Source organism: Phyllobates terribilis, unplaced genomic scaffold, assembly GCF_046119375.1.
Source record: "Phyllobates terribilis strain yellow unplaced genomic scaffold, ASM4611937v1 Scaffold_4__5_contigs__length_816908805, whole genome shotgun sequence".
In the NCBI taxonomy this organism is placed as follows: Eukaryota; Metazoa; Chordata; class Amphibia; order Anura; family Dendrobatidae; genus Phyllobates; species Phyllobates terribilis.
In genome coordinates, this window is record NW_027362764.1 from 16672094 (window position 1) to 16684770 (window position 12677).

A 12677-nucleotide genomic window follows, 5' to 3' on the forward strand; every position below is an offset into this window, starting at 1 on the left:
ATATGAGCACTGTATGGCTGAATTATATGAGCACTGTATGACTGTATTATATAAGCACTGCATGACTGTATTATATGAGCCCTATATGACTGTATTATATGAGCACTGCATGACTGTATTATATGAGCACAGTGTGACTGTATTATATGAGCACTGTATGACTGTATTATATGAGCACTGTATGACTGTATTATATGAACCCTATATGACTGTATTATATGAGCACTGCATGACTATTATATGAGCACTGTATGACTGTATTATATGAGCCCTATATGACTGTATTATATGAGCCCTATATGACTGTATTATATGAGCACTGTATGACTGTATTATATGAACCCTATATGACTGTATTATATGAGCACTGCATGACTATTATATGAGCACTGTATGACTGTATTATATGAGCACTGCATGACTGTGTTATATGAGCCCTATATGACTGTATTATATGAGCACTGCATGACTGTATTATATGAGCACAGTGTGACTGTATTATATGAGCACTGTATGACTGTATTATATGAGCCCTGTATGACTGTATTATATGAGCACAGTGTGACTGTATTATATGAGCACTGTATGACTGTATTATATGAGCACTGCATGACTGTATTATATGAGCCCTATATGACTGTATTATATGAGCACTGCATGACTGTATTATATGAGCCCTATATGACTGTATCATATGAGCCCTGTATGACTGTATTATATGAGCACTGTGTGACTGTATTATATGAGCCCTATATGACTGTATTATATAAGCCCTATATGACTGTATTATATGTGCACTGTATGACTGTATTATATGAGCACTGTATGGCTGTATTATATGAGCACTGTGTGACTATTATATGAGCACTGTATGACTGTATTATATGAGCACCGCATGACTGTATTATATGAACCCTATATGACTGTATTATATGAGCACTGTGTGACTGTATTATATGAGCACTGTATGGCTGAATTATATGAGCACTGTATGACTGTATTATATGAGCACTGCATGACTGTATTATATGAGCACTGTATGACTGTATTATATGAGCACTGCATGACTGTATCATATGAGCACTGTATGACTATTATATGAGCACCGCATGACTGTATTATATGAACCCTATATGACTGTATTATATGAGCACTGTGTGACTGTATTATATGAGCCCTATATGACTGTATTATATGAGCACCGCATGACTGTATTATATGAACCCTATATGACTGTATTATATGAGCACTGTGTGACTGTATTATATGAGCCCTATATGACTGTATTATATGAGCACTGTGTGACTGTATTATATGAGCACTGTATGACTATTATATGAGCACTGTGTGACTGTATTATATGAGCTCTGTGTGACTGTATTATATGAGCACTGCGTGACTGTATCATATGAGCACTGTATGACTATTATATGAGCACTGTGTGACTGTATTATATGAGCTCTGTATGACTGTATTATATGAGCACTGCGTGACTGTATCATATGAGCACTGTATGACTATTATATGAGCACTGTGTGACTGTATTATATGAGCACTGCATGACTGTATTATATGAGCACTGTATGACTGTATTATATGAGCAGTGTATGAGTATTATATGAGCACTGTAGGACTATTATATGAGCACTGTATGACTATTATATGAGCACTGTGTGACTGTATTATATGAGCACTGTATGACTGTATTATATGAACCCTATATGACTGTATTATATGAGCACTGCATGACTATTATATGAGCACTGTATGACTGTATTATATGAGCCCTATATGACTGTATTATATGAGCAGTGTATGAGTATTATATGAGCACTGTATGACTGTATTATATGAGCACTGTATGACTATTATATGAGCCCTATATGACTGTATTATATGAGCCCTATATGACTGTATTATATGAGCCCTGTATGACTGTATTATATGAGCCCTGTATGGCTGTATTATATGAGCCCTGTATGGCTGTATTATATGAGCACTGTATGACTGTATTATATGAGCCCTATATGACTGCATTATGTGAACCCTATATGACTGTATTATATGATCACTGTATGACTGTATTTTATGAGCCCTGTAATGCTGTATTATATGAGCCCTATATGACTGTATTATATGAGCACTGTGTGACTGTATTATATGAGCCCTATATTACTGTATTATATGAGCACTGTTTGACTGTATTATATGAGTACTGTATGGTTATATTATATGTGCACTGTATGACTGTATTATATGAGCCCTATATGACTGTATTATATGAGCACTGTATGACTATTATATGAGCACTGTATGACTGTATTATATGAGCACTGTATGGTTGTATTATATGTGCACTGTATGACTGTATTATATGAGCCCTATATGACTGTATTATATGAACCCTATATGACAGTATTATATGAGCCCTATATGACAGTATTATATGAGCCCTATATGACTGTATTATATGAGCACTGTGTGACTGTATTATATGAGTACTGTATGGTTGTATTATATGTGCACTGTATGACTGTATTATATGAGCCCTATATGACTGTATTATATGAGCACTGCATCACTGTATTATATGAGCACTGCATGACTATTATATGAGCACTGTATGACTGTATCATATGAACCCTATATGACTGTATTATATGAGCCCTATATGACTGTATTATATGAGCACCGCATGACTGTATTATATGTGCACTGTATGACTGTATTATATGAGCCCTGTATGGCTGTATTATATGAGCACTGCATGACTGTATTATATGTGCACTGTATGACTGTATTATATGAGCACTATGACTGTATTATATGAGCCCTGTATGGCTGTATTATATGAGCACTGTATGACTGTATTATATGAGCACTGCATGACTGTATTATATGTGCACTGTATGACTGTATTATATGAGCACTGTATGACTGTATTATATGAGCACTGTATGACTGTATTATATGTGCCCTGTATGACTGTATTATATGTGCCCTATATGACTGTATTATATGAGCCCTATATGACTGTATTATATGAGCACTGTATGACTGTATTATATGTGCACTGTATGACTGTATTATATGAGCCCTATATGACTGTATTATATGAGCACTGTATGACTGTATTATATGTGCACTGTTTGACTGTATTATATGTGCACTGTATGACTGTATTATAGGTTTTACGGCATTTTTATTACTCACTGTAAAGTCAAACTTTTCCATACACTAAGATTACTATGCCTTTAAACAATTCTGGACGGCCCATATGATGATGTCGTGTGTGTGGAAGTTTCGGATAGATTTTTTGGCAACATCTGAGTTAATTAGAGACACACCTGTGGATGTATTTTAATGTACACCTGAAACACACTGCTTCTTTGTGTAGCATAATGGGAAAGTCTAAAGAAATCAGCCAAGATATCAGGAAGAGAATTGTGGACTTGCACAAGTCTGGCTCAATTTCAAGATACCTGAAGGTGCCTCGTTCATCTGTACAAACAATTATACGCAAGTACAAACAAGATGGGGATGTCCAGCCATCATACCGCTCAGGAAGGAGACGGGTTCTGTGTCCCAGAGATGAACGTACTTTGGCCCGACATGTGCATATCAACCCAAGGACAAAAGCAAAAGACCTTGTGAAGATGATGGCGGAAGCTGGTAAGATTGTGTGAATATCCACAGTGAAACGAGTACTTTATCAACATGTGCTGAAAGGCCACTCTGCCAGGAAGAAGCCATTACTCCAAAAGAAACATAAAAAAGACAGATTATTGTTTGCAAATGCACACAGGAACAAAGACCTTAATTTGTGGAGACATGTCCTGAGGTCTGATGAAACTAAAATTGAACTTTTTGGGCATAATGACCATCGTTACGTTTGGAGGAAAAAGGGAGAAGTTTGGAAGCCTAAGAACACCATCCCAACCGTGAAACACGGGGGTGGCAGCATTATGTTGTGGGGTTGTTTAGCTGCAGGAGGGACTGGTGCACTTCACAAAATAGATGGCATCATGAGAAAAGAAGATAATGTGGCAATACTGAAGTAACATCTCAAGACATCAGCCTGGGCGGAAATGGGTCTTCCAAATGGACAATGACCCGAAGCAAACATATTATGGTAATCCTAATTGTCCTAAAACGGGAAAGGTTTATTCTGGTTTCATGTCAGATATTGAGAAAAACATGCGTAAGTGTCTTTTTATATAGTGGATGGAAACTTCTGGTTTCAACTGTACATCATGAGGCTGGGTGATACCAACTGGTCCAGAAAGCAATTCCATATGTTCATCTACCTAAAGATCTTCACTTTGCACCTGTGCTTGGAGAGGAGCATCTACAGGACTATAAGGTCACTCTGGACCCTGACTTCATTGTGTCTCATGTCCTACAGAAGGTCCTGTCTGCAGTTTGGGTCTCCTGGCTCCTCGTTGTCTCGCGGCTCCTCGTTGTCTCCCGGCTCCTCGTTGTCTCCCGGCTCCTCGTTGTCTCGCGGCTCCTCGTTGTCTCGCGGCTCCTCGTTGTCTCGCGACTCCTCGTTGTCTCCCGACTCCTCGTTGTCTCGCGGCTCCTCGTTGTCTCGCGGCTCCTCGTTGTCTCGCGGCTCCTCGTTGTCTCGCGGCTCCTCGTTGTCTCCCGGCTCCTCGTTGTCTCCCGGCTCCTCGTTGTCTCCCGGCTCCTCGTTGTCTCCCGGCTCCTCGTTGTCTCCCGGCTCCTCGTTGTCTCGCGGCTCCTCGTTGTCTCGCGGCTCCTCGTTGTCTCGCGGCTCCTCGTTGTCTCGCGGCTCCTCGTAGTCTCGCGGCTCCTCGTAGTCTCGCGGCTCCTCGTTGTCTCGCGGCTCCTCGTTGTCTCGCGGCTCCTCGTTGTCTCCCGGCTCCTCGTTGTCTCCCAGCTCCTCGTTGTCTCCCGGCTCCTCGTTGTCTCCCGACTCCTCGTTGTCTCGCGGCTCCTCGTTGTCTCCCTGTTCTTTGTTGTCTCCATCTTCTTCCTCATTTCTCTTTATCTCTTCTTCCATAATTGTCTTCTCCAGTGATATGAGAACGTGTCCTTCGGGGGGTTTCTTCTTGGTTTAGTCCAGGATGTTCTTGCTTTGTTCTCTTGGGATCTTCTGATACTTTGTAGCTTTGTTGTCCCTGGTGGCTCCTGTTCTTCCTGGACTTCTCTGTTATGTCTCTGTTCTCCGATGTCTCTGCTCTCCTGACGTTCTCTCTGTTCTTTGTAGGAAGTGTTTGATCGTCTTCACCTGATCTACACTGTGGGGTATTCAATCTCCCTGGGATCGTTGACTGTCGCGGTCCTCATCTTAGGATACTTCAGGTGAGTGCGTCGCTCCTCTTCTTGCCAGGTTTTGTTTATGCCGCTGATTGTTCCACTTGTCTTGATGAAATCTCCTAATTAGTGAATGTAATGATTAATGACATCCACAGGAAATGCTTGAAGATAAAATGTCAGGACGCTCCTTCTCCTGCCAGTTCTTTCCAGATTCTGTCCTTGAACTTAAGCAACAAACTACATTTTATTTTGACTTTAGATAACGTTACTAAACGTCAGTGAAATGTTACAGATGGACAATATCTAAGGAGACGTTCTGTGGATGGTAACGTTCATCTTTCTCCCATTAGATTAGTCATTCATTTACGGTTGGAGACATTGAAGCACCTGTCAATCCAGGTGACTCTTCAGAATAATCTCTTCTGTGTGCACATGAGGAATTATATGACTTGTAGCCCCCATTTTTCTCCAGTTTCCCCTCTGCAGGCTCTGTCACTAATTTTCAGTTGTCTCTGAGCTGGTGGGTGTACACTGGCTGCTATGATGTCTCCCATGCACAGCACACACAGACACAAGGGATTCCTGCTCTCCTGTCTCTATGTAACACATGACCCAAAGAAGCAGCCGCAGCATGGAAGATAATATACCGCAGTACTGGGCAGTGTAGCTGTGAATCCAGCACAGTGGGGGGGAGATTATACAGTAGAAGAGTAATTTGATTTGCACTGCCCTGGTCCATTGTCCAGTCTCTCTTCCTTGGCAGCTGGTCTTCACTTTTGAGCCTGGCATCCTGGGCATCTCTGGCACTGACTGGGCTCTGTGACACCATGTTACTTCCAGTCACGTGACCTAATAAAGTGTGCCACACTATGATATCATGGTCTTGTGGGTCCTTTTAAGTGCCATATGCCCCAAGGATGCCAGGGTAAGGATGACGAATGCAAAACTGAGGACTGGCTGGCGGACCAGGGCAGCAGACATTAAATAGCTCATCTGTATACAGCAGTATTGAACAGTGTGTAGCCATAAATCCAGCAGTGTGGTGAGATAAAACACTTACTGGAAGGCAGCGAGAGTACGGAGGACATTATACAGTATTACAGAGCAATGTAGCCCAGACCACAAAACACTTGGGTGAGATAAAACATTTAATAGAAATCATCAGCAGCATGCATCACAGTGGACACTATACAGCCGAAATGAGAAGTGTAGCTGTGAATCCAGCACTGGGGTGAGATAAAGACTGACTCACTTACTAGATATAACTTGCAGCAGCATAGACCACATTTACAACAGTACTGAGCAGTGTAGCCATGAATACAGCAATGGGGGAAGATTGAACATTTACTAGAATAACACTATTTCTGGCCATTACATAGATTGTAATTTGCATTTTAACTAGATTTCCCCTCTGCGGGCTCTGTCTCTAATTTTCAGTTGTCTCTGTGCTAGTGGGTGGCAACTAGTGGCTATGATGTCTCCCATACACAACAGCCACAGACATGAGGGATTCCTGCTCTCCTGTCTCTATGTAGCACATCTTCAGAAGCAGCGGCACGGAGGACATTTTTCCGCAGTACTGAGCAGTGTAGCTGTGAATTCAACACTGGGGTTAAATAAAACACTTTCTAGAAAGGAGCTACAGCACGGAGGACATAAAATATTGATACTGAGGAGAGTAGCTGAGAATACGGCCTAGGGATGAGATAAAACATTTACTAGAATGGAGCCGCAACATGGAGGACAAATCAGTACTGCGCAGTGTAGCTGTGAATACAGCTCGAGGATGAGATAAAACACTTACTATAAACAGTAACACTATCTTTCTGTTAAGAAAGAATATTTTTCTCCACTATTTGCTTGTGCTATTTATTTATGCAAAATTTTCTGAAAAGCAGAACATTTGTCTGGAGGTCATAATACATCTGTGGAGACTGAGTTGTCTATTTGTTGCTATATCAAGAGGAAAACAAAAACTAGTCTTGTCCTTGAAGAAAAATGTTCATCGCATTCATTAATTAGATGATGAGATTGGTGATCACAGCTCTCCATGTCTCCATCGATAGCAAAGACGACAACATAAGATGGATGGGAGAAAAAATGTACAGCGCTAATTCCTGATGCTAAAAGAGCAAGAGATCATCAGAGCGCTGCCCGTCTTCAAGGCTTAAAGGGGCTGTCCATGACTAGGAATAGCGGCTTTCTTTCAGAGGAGCGCCACTCCTGTCCGAGGGTACTGTAGCTCTGTAATGTGACAGTGAATGGCGCTAAGCTGCAATACCACACACAACCTGTGGACAGCGGTGGTGCTGTGTACTAAGAAAGCAGACATGTTAGTAATCCTCCACAACCCCCTTATGAGCAGATGGTCAGAGACCTAACTGATGCCCCAGAAGGTGACGACCAGAGAGGTCTCATCAGAGCATAGAGACCTTCCATCACCCAACACTTAGAGGGTCCTTCTCCCACCTCTGCAACTAAAAACCCCTAACTGATAAGGAGATGGGACTGACTGACACCATCCTCATCCTCCAGGGTTGTCTGCAATGTGTGATATTACTGGCATGAGGGGCGGACATATCACTGGTGCGGCCTGTGCAGTCACACAGGGGCCCAAGAGGTCAGGGGGCCACATCCACCTCCAAAGCAGCTTCTATCATAGAACGGCCCATATAATATCATTTCACAGGGGCCCATATAATATCATTGCACAGGGGCCCATATAATATCATTGCACAGGGGCCCATGTAATATCATTGCACAGGGGCCCATATAATATCATTGCACAGGGGCCCATATAATATCATTGCACAGGGGCCCATGTAATATCATTGCACGGGAGCCCATATAATATCATTGCACAGGGGCCCATATAATATCATTGTACAGGGGCCCATATAATATCATTGCACAGGGGCCCATATAATATCATTGCACAGGGGCCCATATAATATCACTGCACAGGGGCCCATATAATATCATTGCACAGGGGCCCATATAATATCATTGCACAGGAGCCCATATAATATCATTGCACAGGAGCCCATATAATATCATTGCACAGGGGCCCATATAATATCATTGTACAGAGCCCATATAATATCATTGCACAGGGGCCCATATAATATCATTGCACAGGAGCCCATATAATATCATTGCACAGGAGCCCATATAATATCATTGCACAGGGGCCCATATAATATCACTGCACAGGGGCCCATGTAATATCATTGCACAGGGGCCCATATAATATCACTGCACAGGGGCCCATATAATATCATTGCACAGGGGCCCATATAATATCACTGCACAGGGCCCATATAATATCACTGCACAGGGGCCCATGTAATATCATTGCACAGGGGCCCATATAATATCATTGCACAGGGGCCCATATAATATCACTGCACAGGGGCCCATGTAATATCATTGCACAGGGGCCCATATAATATCATTGCACAGGGCCCATATAATATCACTGCACAGGGGCCCATGTAATATCATTGCACAGGGGCCCATATAATATCATTGCACAGGGGCCCATATAATATCACTGCACAGGGGCCCATATAATATCATTGCACAGGGGCCCATATAATATCACTGCACAGGAGCCCATATAATATCATTGCACAGGGGCCCATATAATATCACTACACAGGGGCCCATATAATATCATTGCACAGGGCCCATATAATATCACTGCACAGGGGCCCATATAATATCATTGCACAGGGCCCATATAATATCACTGCACAGGGGCCCATGTAATATCATTGCACAGGGGCCCATATAATATCACTGCACAGGGGCCCATATAATATCATTGCACAGGGGCCCATATAATATCACTGCACAGGGGCCCATATAATATCACTGCACAGGAGCCCATATAATATCATTGCACAGGGCCCATATAATATCACTGCACAGGGGCCCATATAATATCATTGCACAGGGCCCATATAATATCACTGCACAGGGGCCCATGTAATATCATTGCACAGGGGCCCATATAATATCACTGCACAGGGGCCCATATAATATCATTGCACAGGGGCCCATATAATATCACTGCACAGGGGCCCATATAATATCATTGCACAGGGCCCATATAATATCACTGCACAAGGGCCCATGTAATATCATTGCACAGGGGCCCATATAATATCACTGCACAGGGGCCCATATAATATCACTGCACAGGGGCCCATATAATATCATTGCACAGGGGCCCATATAATATCATTGCACAGGGGCCCATATAATATCACTGCACAGAGGCCCATATAATATCACTACACAGGGGCCCATATAATATCATTGCACAGGAGCCCATATAATATCATTGCACAGGGGCCCATATAATATCATTGCACAGGAGCCCATATACAGTCATATGAAAAAGTTTGGGCACCCCTATTAATCTTAAGCTTAATGTTTAATAAAAATTGGTGTTTTTGCAGCAGCTCTTTCAGTTTGATAGATGTAATAACTGTTGGACACAGTAATGTTTCTGCCTTGAAATGAGGTTTATTGTACTAACAGAAAATGTGCAATCTGCATTCAAACAAAATTTGACAGGTGCATAAGTATGGGCACCTCACCAGAAAAGTGACATTAATATTTAGTAGATCCTCCTTTTGCCTCTAGTCGCTTCCTGTAGCTTTTAATGAGTTCCTGGATCCTGGATGAAGGTATTTTTGACCATTCCTCTTCACAAAACAATTCCAGTTCCTGTAAGTTTGATGGTCGCCGAGCATGGACAGCCTCTTCAAATGATCCCACAGATGTTCAATGATATTCAGGTCTGGGGATGGGATGGCCATTCCAGAACATTGTAATTGTTCCTCTGCATGAATGCCTGAGTAGATTTGGAGCGGTGTTTTGGATCATTGTCTTGCTGAAAGATCCATCCCCTGCGTAACTTCAACTTTATCACTGATTCTTGAACATTATTGCCAAGAATCTGCTGATACTGAGTGGAATCCATGCGTCCCTCAACTTTAACAAGATTCCCGGTGCCGGCATTGGCCACACAGCCCCAAAGCATGATGGAACCTCCACCAAATTTTACTGTGGGTAGCAAGTGTTTTTCCTGGAATGCTGTGTTTTTTTGCCGCCATGCATAACGCCTTTTTGTATGACCAAACAACTCAATCTTGGTTTCATCAGTCCACAGGACCTTCTTCCAAAAAGAAATCGGCTTCTTCAAATGAGCTTTTGCATACCTCAGCCGACTCTGTTTGTGCGTACTTGCAGAAACGGCTTCTTTCGCATCACTCTCCCATACAGCTTCTCCTTGTGCAAAGTGCGTTGTATAGTTGACCGATGCACAGTGACACCATCTGCAGCAAGTTGATGCTGCAGCTCTCTGGAGGTGGTCTGAGGATTGTCCTTGACTGATCTCACCATTCTTCTTCTCTGCCTTTCTGATGTTTTTCTTGTCCTGACACTTCTGGCCTTAACAAGAACTGTCCCTATGTTCTTCCATTTCCTTACTATGTTCCTCACAGTGGAAACTGACAGGTTAAATCTCTGAGACAGCTTTTTGTATCCTTCCCCTGAACAACTATGTTGAATAATCTTTGTTTTCAGATCATTTGACAGTTGTTTTGAGGAGCCCATGATGCCACTCTTCAGAGGAGATTCAAACAGGAGAACAACTTGCAAGTGGCCACTTTAAGTAGCTTTTCTCATGATTGCATACACCTGGCTATAAAGTTCAAAGCTCAATGAGGTTACAAAACCAAAAAAAGTGCTTTAGTAAGTCAGTAAAAAGTAGGCAGGAGTATTTAAAACAAGAAAATGATAAGGGTGCCCATACTTATGCACCTGTCAAATTTTGTTTGAATGCAGATTGCACATTTTCTGTTAGCACAATAAACCTAATTTCAAGGCAGAAACATTACTGTGTCCAACAGTTATTACATATATCAAACTGAAATAGCTGTTGCAAAAACACCAATTTTTATAAAACATTAAGCTTAAGATTAATAGGGGTGCCCAAACTTTTTCATATGACTGTAATATCATTGCACAGGGGCCCATATAATATCATTGCACAGAGCCCATATAATATCATTGCACAGGGGCCCATATAATATCATTGCACAGGGGCCCATATAATATCACTGCACAGGGGCCCATATAATATCATTGCACAGGAGCCCATATAATATCATTGCACAGGGGCCCATATAATATCATTGTACAGAGCCCATATAATATCATTGCACTGGGGCCCATATAATATCATTGTACAGGGGCCCATATAATATCATTGCACAGGGGCCCATATAATATCATTGCACAGGGGCCCATATAATATCATTGTACAGGGGCCCATATAATATCATTGCACAGGGGCCCATATAATATCATTGCACAGGGGCCCATATAATATCATTGTACAGGGGCCCATATAATATCATTGCACAGGGGCCCATATAATATCATTGCACAGGGGCCCAGATAATATCACTGCACAGGGGCCCATATAATATCATTGCACAGGGCCCATATAATATCATTGCACAGGGCCCATATAATATCATTGCACAGGGGCCCATATAATATCATTGCACAGGGGCCCATATAATATCATTGTACGGCGGCCCATATAATATCATTGCACAGGGGCCCATATAATATCATTGCACAGGGGCCCAGATAATATCATTGCACAGGGCCCATATAATATCATTGCACAGGGGCCCATATAATATCATTGCACAGGGCCCATATAATATCATTGCACAGGGGCCCATATAATATCATTGCACAGGGGCCCAGATAATATCACTGCACAGGGGCCCATATAATATCATTGCACAGGGGCCCAGATAATATCACTGCACAGGGGCCCATATAATATCATTGCACAGGGCCCATATAATATCACTGCACAGGGGCCCATATAATATCATTGCACAGGGCCCATATAATATCACTGCACAGGGGCCCAGATAATATCACTGCACAGGGGCCCATATAATATCATTGCACAGGGCCCATATAATATCACTGCACAGGGGCCATATAATATCACTGCACAGGGCCCATATAATATCACTACACAGGGGCCCATATAATATCATTGCACAGGGGCCCATATAATATCATTGTACAGGGGCCCATATAATATCATTGCACAGGGGCCCATATAATATCATTGCACAGGGGCCCAGATAATATCATTGCACAGGGCCCATATAATATCATTGCACAGGGGCCCATATAATATCACTGCACAGGGGCCCATATAATATCATTGCACAGGGGCCATATAATATCACTACACAGGGGCCCATATAATATCACTACACAGGGGCCATATAATATCACTGCACAGGGGCCCATATAATATCATTGCACAGGGGCCCATATAATAT

At 42.2% G+C, this 12677-nt stretch overlaps 1 protein-coding gene across 3 annotated transcripts in view; it reads left to right on the top strand.

The window, feature by feature from the left end:
- PTH1R (parathyroid hormone 1 receptor) overlaps positions 1–12677 on the top strand; it is a 489914-nt gene that overhangs the window by 385529 nt on the left and 91708 nt on the right. For all 3 annotated transcript variants that reach the window (XM_073677167.1, XM_073677169.1, XM_073677168.1), the window contains exon 5: positions 5234–5328. In XM_073677167.1, coding sequence (XP_073533268.1) covers positions 5234–5328 — 95 coding nt within the window. The remainder of the gene's footprint in view (positions 1–5233; positions 5329–12677) is intronic.